Here is a 15,572-nt window from a genome sequence, read left to right on the forward strand (position 1 = left end):
ACTGTAGACTTACCTGTACTTAACTTGAGTATTTCCATTTACTGCCACTTCAAATTTTTACTCCACTACATTTATCCGACACCTGTACTGCTGTTACTGTTTATTTACAGATTTTTCATATGAAACACCATATATTCTGAAAATGTAAAATGCATTCTTGTAGTGTATACCAGAAATGAAAAAAGTAGTTAATATTAGCTTTACCTCAATATTAAAGTTGTGTGTGTAAATGCGCCTTTGATAATAATCCAATAATACTATAATATATAATATTACAACAGTCTAAAATGGCTCATACATACTCAAAGTATAGAAGTAAAAAAAAATCTAATCATTTAGCAAATAATATAAACTGGACAAACCTGGAGCTTTTGCATAAGGGAACTTTTGAATACAGAACTTTAAGTACTTTGATTAAAGTGCTATTTTATGTTACGGTACTAGTAATTTACTAACTGAGGGATTTTCCACTAGTGCACCTGAAATTGAATAAGTTAAGAGAAAAAGCTGTGTGCTGCAGTTTTCCCTTGACAGGCTGTGTTGCAATACATGTTTGGCCGGGTTATAGAAAAAAAAAAAAAATCTGAGAAGTTGGGTATCTTCAAGCAGACATATTGTTTAAATATGACTTTAGACTGCACCGTCAGTAAGCTGGTGTTGGTTTATTGCCCACTGTTGTCACACTTAAAAACTCTGTCATAAATCACTTGGTGCTCTGTTGTGCAGCCTCATCAAAGTTTAGCTCCTGTGTTCTGCAACACACTTTCCTCTCGAGTATTCATGTCAGTGAGTGACTCGCTGTTTGTGACCAGACTGTGTTTCTTGTCCTGTTAAATTGTGAATGATTGATCTATGGTGTCATGATAGTGATGCAGGAGCATCATTACACCGTCTGTCGGCTATTGATTTTCCAAACACCCATCCCCTGTTTGTTTAGATATTGTGAGCCAGACCTGATGATGCCTTAGTGCAAGTCTGATCCCACATTGTGCAGCAGAAATATGAAGCCTGTAGCCACACCAGCTATCACTAATGCCTGCGCTCTCACTCTGTGGTGCCCTGCAGCTGCAGATCTTACTTTTAGACTCAGAGTTGAGCTGCATTCACAGCTGCAGGAGCTGATGAGCCGAGCATTAGCTGTTTACCTTCTGAAGTGGAAACTGCACACTTGACAATTGGGAGAACTTACGGCCAAATAGTTTATGGCCCAATTTTCCTTGCCAAGGCCTCCCTCGGCAGATTAAACGCTCCCTCAGACACAATTAAAGATGCTGAAAGTGTGTCAGCCCCAGTTGAACCATCAGGCTCTTTTGCATCTTACTGCAGCTCTCTCAGTTTTTTACGTTTCAGATGTATTTTTGGATGAATTTAATATGCTAATTTTAGTAAACATTCCTAGAAATCATCAGCTGTGATTTTTTGGGACACAGAATTACCCTAGAAAAGGTGAAGGGAAAGAAACACAAAGAATATTTTGGAGAGATTTTTCAAATTCACTTGGCTTTTATTCACATTTCATTTCTGTTGACATCTCAACTGCACTGCCAGTCCATACATTCTACTACTTCTCTGAAATGGTCCTTTTCTCCCCATCCTAACTGATGGAAACAGAGGTAAGACCACCACCATCACAAATAATAACAATAATAATTATAATAGTAATAATAATAATAATAATAATAATAATAATAATAATAATAATAAAAGCAGCATTGAAGAAACTAGTTTTGACTCTCTCCCTTTGTCACCAGCATCTTTGTATTACATTTACCTGAAAGTAACCATCACTGATCAGTCAAAAAAAAAACATAGAACCAGCTTGTGATAAATAAATATCATCACCATCACCACCACCATCATCATCATCATCATCATCATCATCATCATCATCCTACCATCATCAGAATCAGACTCCACACTCACAATTATATTAACAATAATAATAATAATAATAATAATGTTGGATACAAACTCAGAAGTAAAAAAAAAAGTGACTCAAGCCTTTTTTAGGAAAGAAAACATGGTAGGTGTGTGAATATGTGTGTGTGTGTGTGTGTGTGTGTGTGTGTGTGTGTGTGTGTGTGTGTGGTGTGTGTGTGTGTGTGTGTGGTTGGGCGTTGGTCATCTGCATCCTGTTCTGAGCCACTGCAGTAGCAGTAATGTTCCTTCGTCCTGCTCCAGCCTTTACAATAGATCCAGAGAGTCTAGATCTGCCCTGGTCCTGTTTCCTTGTTTGTGGTCATTAAGACAGTTGTGCAGAGAGCAGACAGATACTGTCTGGTACCAGTGAGCTACAGCAGGGTGCTACAAACAACAGCAGGTGAGGCTCCTCTTAGGTTACACTGCGGCAGGCCACGACCCACAGCTCCTACAGACACATTCATTCACTCCATGGCTTAGTATGAAATACTTTGGTCATGATTGACATCATAATACATGGTTTAGTGTCCTGCGAGGAATGTTTCTCAGTGCAACTTAACACTTGTTTAAACAGCGAGCGGTTTTGTCCCATTTGTTTCGGTGATAAAGCCCCTTTCAGACATGCAGCTCCGCGTGTAAAAGCCATGACCACGTTCTTAATAAGCTGGACCACGTGCCACTGCTGCATCACCTCCCACACAGTGCGAGTCTTAATTGAATACGCTCACATTAATGTAAAAAGGCTGCAGGAGCACAAAGTGTGCACATGAACAGATTAAAATATTTTCTCATTAAGCTTCTTACTATGTGCGCTGGGGACCCACAAGACAATTCTGGTTATTTCACATTAGACATTTGTGTTTTTCTTCTTCAGTGTGTTCTTCCGACGTGGTTTGAGGTTTGCAGGACTCATCTAAAAAAAAGCTGATACTTCCATCCAGCCAATCAGAATTAAGCAACATTTGTGTTAAAATCTTACAATTGATGGGTTGTTTGGTGGCTGTCAATCAAATCTGATCAAACCTCACCTGCACAGTCTTGATAAAGTAGATTAGTTGAGTTTCAAACTCTTAATAAATAACCTGGAAATAACGTGTTTTTTTCCACTCTGATTATTAACTTGTGAAAGGTACAGAGAAATATTTCAAGGTCTGAAGGTCTTTTTTCCATATTTTGTCAAGATTAATCTTATTTCAGATCAGATTATAAAAACTATTTTATTTCCCTTTGCAGCAGAGGGAAACAAACAGGTAAAAACCAAAAAAAAAGAATAAGCAGTTCCAGTATAAAACATGCCACACAATAAAATAAATCTCAGAAAATAAACTAATAAATGATTAAACTGATGTGTGGGATTTCAAGCTGACAATCCTTAAGACATTAATGGCAAAATGAATTTTAAAATCCATAATTTTCTTCCTTCATTATTCTTTAACTCCACTGTTCCTCCTCCAGCACCAGGTGCTGACAGGTGCTTTAACTGACAGACGTTACTTATTCCATGTCTGAAAAGGGCTTAACTATCACCGAATGTCTGCATAAAGCCAGGAGATAAGTTAAGTCTCTTGTGCTAAACTTTGCATACACCCTGCAGCCATGTTTTGATCTACTCTGTATGCAGTGTGAGCTTTTGGTCGGGCCTGAGTCATCACATAAAAAGGACATTAGAGCTAGAATCCTCTTAGACGTCTAAGACTCTGCAGCCTGTCACCTGTACCAGTGGAAACCATGAATACACACTATGGTATCCAAATCAATGATATGGTCACTGACTGTTCGTCAGAAAGGCCTCCAGGGATAGGATTAGTGTGCTTTCTCGGCGCAGTTTTTATTCTCATCACTAGGTGGCGGTCTTTGTTTTTACCACCGTCTCTTTCACCACTTAACCACACTGTGCCATCAGGGGATGGGCTTTCTTTCTGGATGAGTGAGACACTGATGGGATACCATCATCAATAATTTATTTCAAGTCCAAAACAAATGATAGAGCAGCTCGAAAATCCAAAAGAAGCTGGTGCTGTCCTGTCCTTTGTGTGAAAGCCTGGGCCTCCACTGTGAGTTCATCCACCATCTTTCATTCCATCCTCGTATAAATCCATCTTTTGTTGAGCCTCGGCACTCTCAGTGTGGACATTCTTCCATCCGTCACCCCCCTCTTTGCACCTTTTAATTCATGTCTTTCCTCCATCCAGCTGTAGACTCTCTGGTGGTCTGGTTTGTGTCCTTGTACTCTGCTGGTGTCAGTCACTGGTATTGGAGGTAATTTTTGAGGGACTGGGGCAGGGGGAGGCTCTCGATCTCCTGAAGCCGCTCCCGACCCAAAGCCAGGCGGGCCGCACGCCGGCACAGGTCCATCAGAGGAAGAGGCTCGGCTGGAAAGAGGGAAGGAGAGAAAGAAACACTTCAGAAAATGTCTAATATATAATTTAAAAGTGGGATTAATGAGCGCATGTGGTATGTTATGAATGGATTTGCCTTCATGTTTGTGTTTATACTGGCACCTCTGCCTTTTATATATGCATAATCCATCTTTATATTTGTTATGCATGAATAAAGGAGAGCCAGAAGTAGAGGGGCAGACAGAGTGATGATGCACACCTTTAAATATTCAAACCTCTTCCTCCTCCCCACACACACACACACCACCAATCACCTGTTTCTGATAGCTTATACAGACACATCACTTTGAACTCACTGAAACCAGGAAACCATCTGTCACTCTGACTTTCTATCCTGCTGAAAAGCTTCTTTTCATCAAACTGTTGGACTGAAAAAATATATATTACAATTTGCTCAAGAATTTTGGGGCTTTTGTGTGGAAGCTCAGTGCTTTTGAGGGTCACTTTTTCCTCCGTACTGTGAGCTCCTGCTCAGCCCCTTCACTGACCTTCATCTTCACATGAGGGTTAAGGAGGTAACAGATGCTGGAGGCTGCGGTCTGAGCTGCAGGACACACAGACCACAGAGAGGAGCAGGAGGAGGACAAAGAGGAGGAAAGACTAAGGTGCTTTAGCAGAAACCTGAGTCTGAAATGTCTTGGTGTTATTGTCTCTGCTGATCTTGTCCTAACTTCTATCTACAAAACTCCCAAAATATCAACCCAACCCAAAAACTATTTACTACATGCATTTGCATGGACAATATATTGGCTGATTTTTGCTTGGCAGGATGTATGGTTGGGTTTCCATTGGAAGTTTCATAATGTAGATGTATCTGACACTAAAAAGTTTCCTAGCAGCACTTTTCTTTTCTCTTATTGTTACACACGAGCAATGTAGAAAACATTCAGGCAGCAGCTTCTAAGTGCTAATTGTTTCTTCTTCCATTTAAAATGACAGACATCACCGCTGGCTGGATTATATTAGCTGTAGTTAAGTGATGTTAATTCTGTAATGGAACAGTTATCTGGTAAATGTGTCTGAAGATGGTTTGAGTGTTCTGTAGTTCAACGGGATCGACAGAGTGGTGAGTCCTTTCTAGAGAAATGATCTCACTGATCCCTTCAGGTCACTTTCAGCAGATTGTTTTATGTGGATCACATCAGTATTTTGACCTGATCTACTTAACAGCTCTGCAGTGGGACTTCCAGTACCTGCCTGAATAAAATAAATAAAATACAAGAGGTGTGAGAAGTAAGCATGCTACAGCTGTTATTTGAATGTGTCATATTTAATTAACATTTTTAATGAGCATTTTCTTTTGCAGCTCGTCTCATTTTAGCTAAACTCAGTTCAATTAAATGTTTTCGTAGCCCAACCCTATCAGCACATGTTGGCAGGCAGGTAGTTCATCCACCAGAGAGCACTGACATGTCTGTTTTTCCAACCTCTTTATATGCTCAGTGCATATCTTAGCCACAATTCTTGAGAAACCAATACCTCAAAATTGTTGTTTTAAACAGTCAAACAGGACATGTGGTGACGCTAATTCCCGATAAGGGTGACTGATGATGACCGACACTGGCCGTCACTGATTTCTTTGGCTCAGACAGGATCTGAGGAGTTCTTGTGAACTAGTTGGATAATAATAAGTCTTGGCTTCTCTGTATCTCAAAACTTATCAGAAGTAGAAAAGATGAGTCGGATTATTTGTTCAGTTCATGCTAATTCAGATTTCTGCCAGTGTTAGGAGCCTTGCTCCATAGCTTCCTCCACTTGGATTTGATAGCATCATCAGTTTCATTCAATAGTAATGACCACGTGTGATTGGTTTAATTACACAGCATTACCAAAGATGAACTCCATGATCCAACAACCAACCAACCCCTCCTAAAATTCTTCCACCTGAGGAAACACTCACACAGTCACATACTGTACTGCTTGCACGCACGGATTATTGCGCTGCACTGTACACACAACAGCCTTTGGACTAAGTGACCCCCACAACAACACAATGCCACCCAACCATCATCAGTGGAGGAAAATGCAGGGAAATGGAGAAATGGAGCAGAACAGCAACAATGGAAGCCACTCAGATGGAAAGAGGGGAGTCAGAAACAGTGGGAATTGAAGGAGGGGGGATGAAAAAGATTCAAATTCAAACAGTAAGAGAGATGCGAATTGTGAAAAAAAAAAACTGAAGAAAAGTTGAAGTGTAATTGTGTAAAGTTGCAGAAAAAAGAATGTCAGTAGACGTACCCTCTGCGAAAATGTCTTTATCTTGGAACCAGCTGTAATTAGTGGTACGCATCATAATTTCGAGGTGTGAAGTGCTTTGTGAGGATCCTGAGCAACATAAAATCAGTTTCTCCCTGCTGTTCTTGTCGAGTAAAAAACACATGCTGCCATCACCTGTTGTAATTCTGGACGTCCTCTACTACCTGCACCGCTGTGCGTGTGTTTGTTCAAGGTTAAACCAACAGGAGCAAACACAGCCCAACCCCACACACACACACACACACACACACACACACACACACACACACACACACACACACACACACACACACACACACACACACACACACACACGTCCACTTCATCTCTACGTGTGTGTCCTTGCGGTGTGACTGTCACATTAATGCTCATCCACGCTCGCCACAGAAAAAGCTCTTCACTTCTGCACAGTTACAACGGCACGACGGCAGTGTTGAGTTTTACTTTGACCTCTCTTTGACTCTCAATTACGCCGCCATTATGAGAGCTGCTCTCATCACATTAATATGAAATACTGTAGATGAATGCTTTTGAATGCTTACATTAGCATCAGGTACAGTCAGTGACTCACACAAGGTGAAGCATGTATATTAAGGCTGCAATTGATGATTACTTTCATTATATTTTTTTGACCGATTATTCGTGTAATCTATGTCAGAAAATAGTTAAAATGCAATTTCAAGTAATGCAACAAGTAATGTCCTCAAATTACTTGTTTTGTACATCCAACAGTCTCAAATTAAAGGGTATTTGATTTACAGCAACATTAAACTGAGAAAATCCTTTGATCTGAGTATCAATCTGAGCAGCTGGAACAAGCTTATGTTTGCCATTAATAAATGAATAAAAAAAATTTGGTTTGAAAAATGACACAACATGACAGCGCACATACCCACAGTGTTAACCAGCTATAATATGCATAATAAAAGATAATGACCAATAAAAAACTAATAAAGATAATTATACAGACACAATCCACAAACTGTGCTAAGACCAGTTGGATCATGAAATAAATTGTCATTTCCCTTTAAAGTTGCTTGAAACTTCAGTCGGAAAACTATGCATAGGACAGAGGACGACCAAAATGAATAATCTTCCGGAGACTGACCGATCAATTCATCAATTTATCATTTCAACCCTCATGTCTATCCACACATACAGAATGACTAATGAAGGTGGTTCACGGTGGTTCAGATTATTGTTAGACTTTAATGTAGTTACAGTGTGAAAGCTCGTAAACGGAGCAGCCTCTCGTTAACAGCTCTAAATATAGAGCCAACAGAAATAACCATGTGACGGTAAGGTGGCTTTATTGCCTCCCTGGCTGATGACCAGAGACCAACAAATTGTTTCTGACACCTGCTTTTCATTGCCCTCTTTGTTACAACAACAGAATATAAAGCTAAAACTGCTCTGGCAAAGAGTATTTGTATACTTGAAATCTTAATTATAGGTTGAATCAGAACTCAATTCGAGAGAAAGTCAGCGAAAACACAACATGGTGTCGAAAGACCATTAAATCTCTGTATGGCGACACACAAACGTATGTTTTTATAGGCACAAGCCTCATTTCCCTTCACAGACATTTGGCTCATTAGCTCCTCTGCGGAAAAATTGTTGTTTGTTCTGCTGAGTAACAGAGAAAAGCCACAATGTGAGTGAACTGAAACCACAGACTGGATATGAAAATGTCAATTTGAGGTTATTGTGGTCACAACTATTTTTGAATCCTAGCGAGTAAGTGTTTGTGTGTGTGGTGTGGATGATGCGTGCATGTGCCTTGTCAAGGGGAGCAATTTTGTACCAAATCCAATTAATTTGAGCACGCTCATAGGCTCTTTAGTGCCTAGTTATGTGGAGACAGTTTCCGCAGACAACACTGTGGTTGCTAAGAGGAGAGTGCAACTGTCAACTGTCAACTCTCTCTCTCTTCCTTTCTTTTTCTTTCTTTCTTTCTTTCTTTCTTTCTTTCTTTCTTTCTTTCTTTCTTTCTTTCTTTCTTTCTGTCTTCCCCTCTGGAGAAAACACCTGGGCAACTTCAAACAATACATGATATGAAATGATATGAATAATACGGCTGAAATAGTTAAAAACCATTAGTTTTACTGCAATGTCTCTGCAGACAAAATAGTCTTAATTAGCCTGTGGTACTGACAGAAAAAGGAAGAAATTAAAATACACTGAAAACTCCAGAAGTAATTTCTATGTCAGAGTGAAGTAAAGGAACCAGAGCAGCCCTGTTTCATCTGCCAGATAATATCGAGAATACCATATTCATAATGCATTATCAATACCTTCACAATGAATTCTAATGATTACCGAATGTATTATAATAGCCTCTATAAGCCATTATCATGCTGTGCATTTAGATATCTTATTGATGTCTTACATATGACAACAGCCACAAAGAGCCATTGAGCATCAAGTGTAAAGTAGCAGTGGGTTCGTCATAGAGATGCTCCTTTCACACACAAGTAGTCACTTGAGTTGTTGCTGATATATAACTAATTGATTTTAGCAGCATTAACTGCCTTCACACTTGAACCTCGGCACAACGGATTATAAGCATTTGTTAATTTGAACCTTGTACATTATGAATCATCTTACACCATCTTGTGTTACAGTGTGTTATGTGGGTATGTGCAGTATTATAGATCAAAGGTGTGGGCCTAGAGAAAAAAGTATAACCCAGGTCTGTGTTGATAATATTATTCTAGCTTCAGGTGATCCTGTAGCTGCTAGTTGTTATAAGTTGGAATCATCTCCACATTAATCATCGGCTGCCCTCCAGATTTATATAATGGCCTTTTATTGCATTATACAAGCAATTAACTGGCTTTAATGACTTCTATTGGAAATCCCAGTGCATTAACGATAGGATTTCATTCTTAATGACACATTTTCTGTCATGTTTTGTCCCATAAGCATCCCCTCAAGCTAATGAGGAGATTTACTGTGGATGATCAGCGCTTGGTCATTTACCTCTGCATCATTACACATTCTGTGCGTTAAGAGAATTACGCCTCAAAATGCTGCAGGACTGAACATCATCACTATGGGTACAAAGATCTACCTGTTCACAACAGACATATTAATTTCCATTACATTTGTACAGTCTTTAAAAAGATGAATAAGATGCTCCAACAATAGAGAGCGAACTTAATGTGTCATTTGAGATCACCGTGTCTTCAGATTATAGTGAAATCAATCTTATCAGGCAAAAATTGAATTTCTATTTGAGCTTTGGGTTGTCTAAATGATCTTAAAGTTTGAGTCAGATCTAAGTGACTGTTAACACTTCCATTAGAACAGAGTTTTCTCGGGTCAGATAAGATCTGTTCCTATAGCATTATCCTTCACTTATCTCCGTAGAGCTGAATTAAAATTTGTTAGTTAAATTGCAAAATGAATCCAGAACGGCCCCTGTGGGAATACTGGCCTATTACTGCATTAAAAAAAAAAAAAAAAAGAAGTTATTAACAAGACTTACGTGAAGTATGTTCTCTCTTTGTTGTTTCTGAGCTCTTGTTCAGGCAAATGTTGGCAGCACTCACTGGGAATCAAAACCAGCAACTAGTTGTTTTCTGCTGATTGATCTATTTACACAAAAGTGGCAAGCCTCTATAATTTCTTTGCAAGGGTTTACTGAAGAAGACAACCTGGCAATATGATTGACACCACGTGTGGAGTGATCTCAGCAAGTGAAGAACCGCTTCTCTGATGAGACATTTTATATGGATATGAATTGCGACCCCGGGTCTGCTGCGATGGGAACGAGAAGTAATAGGGGCACACAATGTGACACGACGCCTGTAATGAGATGCAGCGCACAGCCTGTGCAGAGCAGGATTTATTGTCTGTAGACAATGATAATGGGAGAGAAGGTGAAAATGGCAACGGCAGCATCACTTTTATGATGGATGTAAAAACTGACCTGAGGGGAGGGCCGGGAGCTAAATAAAGCCTGACAGATGATCAGTGAGCTTTAGAGCAAAACTCGAGTCAGAGAAAAAGAAGCAATGCTCAAAGTCGAAGCTCTTACTTTTTGTATTAGGAAATGATGAACTATGATGACACTGCAGCTATTGACCATTTTTCAAAAAGAGGATTAACTTGTTTTTTTTAGACACACTTGTGGAAACGGAGTCTACGACTAAATCCTCTGGGAGAGTGGTTCCCATTGCAGCGACTGATTGACATCTGAGAGACACCATTGCTAGCCTAGTAACGGTGATTGGACGCCCCCTCCCCTCACTTTTTTTCAACCACAAGCAACATGAGAAATGTTGAGCTGAAATCACAGATGGGACTAAGCTAAAAAGCAGGTTATCTACCTACATGTCCGACGGAACTGAAGTTGATATAACAAACTCTTGTTAGTGCCTATTCACAAAGATTACAGCCAGTCAGAAGCAAAACTTCATGCTGCTTGGAAAACATTAATGTAGGGGGCACCGTCACTGCAGGAAAATAAATAAAACTTCAATTACTTTGTTTTGGCAAATACAGTTTTGACCAAATAAGCAAAAGTTTAAATAAAAAATACAATGTGGTGGAATGTCTTAAACGGCATTGACTGGAAAGGCTGGAGATGACAAACGCACACGTTACATATAGAACAGATGGTTCAGGAAAACATGATCCTCTCCTCTTTCTCCCAAGTCTTCCTCCCTCCTTTTGCCACAGCTCCATCTCGTCTGTAACAATACACCTCTTTCCTCTTTCCTCCTGCAGCGCTCTTCCACCTGCAAAGAAGACACCCCCCTCCGTCTGCTTTCTCCTCTGCCCCTCGTTCACACTCTTTTCATCCTTTTACCTCTTTATACTCTCCAAGGTCAGGGTGTTTGATCTTTCCTGGCACATAAGAAACCATCGCTGTTGGGTGAAAAACCGCATTATCTCAAAATGTCAACAAGAGATAGAAAAACAGGTGTGTGTTTAGTTTGATGACAATGCGGTTTCTATCATTATCTGCGTGGTTTTGGAAGTGCTTCAAAGCCCGAGAGGTTAAAGAATTTAGAGGAGCATGTAATCCTTTAATCCTTTAATTAAAGTCCATATAATATGAAAATGAATAAAACTGTAATTACAAGGCTTTCACATGACAACAGCAGTCAAAATTGGGTCTAATGCACGATTCCAATTGATCACATCATGTGTATGCAGACATGCATACACATGATGTGATCAATCAGTTCAACTTTAAAATTACCCGTGGCTCAGTAATGTGACCTATGGCATATTTCTAACCGATGATGCGCTTCCTTTCTCCTAATCTAATGTAACACTTTCGGCCCAGTGCACCGTGTTTTCCCGTTACCGTGGAGAAAGAACAAACATTGACATAAAGGAAATCCACAAACCTGTCTTGTAAAGATGTTGACAGGTAGAAAAACAGACACAAAGAGCGCACGCTTATGCAAGGTCACGAACACAGGAAATCAAACTGACAAACAAACACACATATCCAAATCAAGAGCAATCAGAAAAAAAACTCAGTGTGTGAAGTAAACAAGAAAAAAATTCACTCTTGCTTGCTTGTTACGGATGTACAGAGGCTTTCAGCTCAGTCAAGGGCAAATAAGCCCAATACAGTTACAAATAGGGCTGGGTCTTTCACTTCACTACTCTCTGGTACCAATCAAATTTGTCTGTGTCACCAAATATTCAAAACCACCAAGTACCAAAAGCTGACTTTAAACGATTTGAGCTATTTAAATTTCAACAGTTTCTGATTGAAGTTACATTCTTGCCATTTTACACAATTTGTTTATGCAAACTTTTTCTTCCTCAGAATAAGGTCTGGCATTGATACTAAAACCTGCATGTATCAAACAATTTTAAATGCTGTCCAGCCGTAGTCGCATGGATTAAGTAACATTTGTCAGTCTTTAAGCCGAAAATATTGCTAGAGCTCACACGCTCATGAGAACAAACGTTGACAGCTGCATGGCAGATGTTAAAAAAAGAGATTTAGAGGTGAATCTCAAGATCTTCTGTTTTTGCCTGTGTAACCATCAGAGCAGTTCTGAGCTATAAAAACACAACCAGCTTACCCATCTTTAGCATGTGAGCTACTAATATCCGCCCGCTAGCTCACAAGAGTAAAGCAACATGAGTGAAAACCAATGTAAAAGCATATTCGCCAACTTATTTCTACAGCTCAGCAGATTGCTACAGATGTTTCATGCTTTTCTAGCAGTGAGGAGACAAGTTCATATCTGATTCAAAGCAGTGGAATCGGTAGATGAACTGAAGTAGACGTTTAAACATCTTTGACTTTTAGCATCTTCAGGTGGAAGCATGTCCCTGGCAGTTCATGGTTGCCAGTGCATGATATAAATAAAGATCAATATTGTGCAGAAGCTCCTTGCTCGCTCATAACACTGGCTGGAAATGTGCCGGCGGCACCAGCTTCAAACTTAGCCTAGGTCTAATGTCAAGTGCTTTACGAAGGGGGAGATGTTCGCATGATTAATTAAAACAAAGTGGCACCTAACAAACCAATTCCATTAGTTGTTACACCATTAACTGCTGTGTAGCTAACTGAACGAACTGACAAAGCTATTGTTAGCTTGCTAATACGTAACCTGTTTACAATGAAGAGTAAATATGGAATAGGCTCAACATATTTGACCTGACTATTGATAAAACATGTTTAATAATAATGTAAATAATTAAGATTTTAAATGACATTTAACAGAACTAACACAGCGTGCCTTAGCCTACGAAACATTATGCAGGTAACATTTAGCAAAACAAATCCAGAAATTTCTATGGATGAGAAGTTGTTTCAACACAACAAATGAAAAAAGGATTAGTTCTGAAAGCATGAAAGCAACTGGCATGATTTGAATAAATAAGTGGTAGATCAGAAATGCAAAGAAACACACTTTTTGCTCTAGCACCATGTCATTGTACAATGTGTTAAATATGAGGCCTGGGTATCAGACCTACTGACAGAGGGCAGCAGCGCGGTAGAAACAGCTTAATAATGTTCCAAATTACAATAAGGTTAATTCTAAACATAAACAGTCGCATTGAGAAAGTGAGTTTAAGTCGCTCCTCATGCCACAACAAAGCGAGAGACAGAAGATTTTCAAACCTCACACAAACCAAAAACAACACAACAAAGGACGGATTAGCAGGAGGTGTATCTTTACTCTCCCAGCGCAGAGGCGAGACGCTGAACTCTGCCAAACACCAACGTCCTTCACAAGCAAAAGGAAGTCGGCGTTATCCATAACTAATGTACCTCCGGTGGTGTCCTGTATCTTCTTCCCCAGCACATTGTGTAACACCACCAGGTTTTAGCACAATCACACTTAAAGACGCATTGAAGCAGCCGTTGGGTGGAAGCGAGGCAATAATGTTGTTAGAATCCTTGGAGGATTTGTTAGAAAAACCCTTTTGTACTAAAAAAGGATGCAGCCACAGTGTGGGAGGTCTAATGGCTACAAACATAGTTGTACTGTAAGTCCGTCCCACGCGGATTTAGGAGAGGAGAGCGTGGAAATCCTTCTTTCTGAAGTCATCCCTGAGCAAAGTTCATCATAAGATATTTGGCTAAAGCTAACTGTGGTGCTTATACTGTTTGTGCAGGTCTGGTGGTATGAGTCATATCTTACCGGCCACATTAGTGTCACACAGAAAGATGGGCACTGTGGGCAGAGCTGGCTAGTAGAGAGGAGTTGGTGGTAATGCAAGCCATGGTGCCGTTTCTTTTTAAAGCCCTGTTCTCTCTTTACCATCCTGCATTACTGTAAATCCACCGTTCACTGTCTCCTCTGGGATGAGAAGCAGAGAGATAAGAGAACCAGGGGGAGGAAAGATGTGAAGGAGAGGTAGAAAAATATAGAGTGGGGGAGGAGGAGGAGGAGGACTGAGGTGAGGAAGAGGAAAAAAAAAAGCACAGGAGACAAAGCAGAGAAAGACAGGAAGAGGTCATGAGATGAGAGAGGGGAGAATGGATACAAAGAGGAGAGAGGGTGATAAATAGAAAAGAGGAGAGTGCACAGCCGGCTCGTGTGACCCTCAGATATCCTTGACTGTTACAAACTGCAGGGAGGTGGACCTCACTCATAAAAGTGTCAATAATAGAGGAAATCTGTTGGTATAATTTACTAAGCACAGCCTTCAATTAATATTCCTGCTTACATGCAGTTTTGAAAATATGATAAATAATCCTTCATTCCTGTGGGTAATCTGCAGGGAAACTGCTGATGTTGATCCACTGTGGCATTTTGTTAATGTGAATTTGGAAAAAAGAACATACTGACATGAGTGAAGATAACAGAGAATAGTTAAATGGCAAACCTTCGTAAGATGAGGTGAAAAAGAAAATCTGAAATCAATATTTTATATAAACAATGGAAACAGATGTGAGGCAGCCTCATTAGAGAAGGTCACCTACTATGGGTGATTAGGAAAGCTTACTGTGTGTCTGTGTGTGTGTGCGTGGGCAGTGTGTGACATAAAAGTTAAAAACTGACACAGGGACGAAACAGAAGGGATCACAGAGTAAAGATCAAAACAGAGCAGTGTATAACACACAGAGGAAGGAGAGAGAAGTTAAAGGTGGCAGAGAGGAAAGACATGGTGAAACTTTGCTCCTGCTGCCGCAGCTTCAGTGGATTGGTTGTAAATGAAGGTGGGAAAACTGCACGTGCATTAACACGCACACAAGCATAAGCTCTCACACGTGCGCACGCGCAGCAGGCGGGCTCTCACCACCGACCTCAGCCTGACGGATACAGACTGAGATAAAAGCGGCTGATCCCTCACTGGCTTTACCTGTCAGGTCAGAGTGTGTTTATGTGGGTGCATGGATGCTCACTCACACACACTGAACCAGCAGAAAAAGAAGATCAGAGGACAAGAACAGAGAGGGAGGGGTACAAGAGGCTGGAGGGAAAGAGACAGAAAGGTGTGACTCAACACTGGAGTGAAATGCTTTAAATTACAAATCAGCTGATTTACCAGGAAGATGTAAAAGAC

General features: G+C 40.2%; 1 protein-coding gene across 2 annotated transcripts in view; it reads right to left on the reverse strand.

Annotated features, from left to right (window-relative positions):
* Positions 1 to 1,481: 1,481 nt before the first annotated feature.
* The window catches only part of LOC130179316 (SPRY domain-containing SOCS box protein 4-like), a 71,795-nt gene continuing 57,704 nt past the window's right edge, over positions 1,482 to 15,572 (reverse strand). For both annotated transcript variants that reach the window (XM_056392217.1, XM_056392216.1), the window contains one exon: positions 1,482 to 4,292. In XM_056392217.1, coding sequence (XP_056248192.1) covers positions 4,165 to 4,292 — 128 coding nt within the window. In that variant the 3' untranslated portion in view covers positions 1,482 to 4,164. The remainder of the gene's footprint in view (positions 4,293 to 15,572) is intronic.

Source organism: Seriola aureovittata, chromosome 12 (genome assembly GCF_021018895.1).
Source record: "Seriola aureovittata isolate HTS-2021-v1 ecotype China chromosome 12, ASM2101889v1, whole genome shotgun sequence".
Lineage (NCBI taxonomy): Eukaryota > Metazoa > Chordata > Actinopteri > Carangiformes > Carangidae > Seriola > Seriola aureovittata.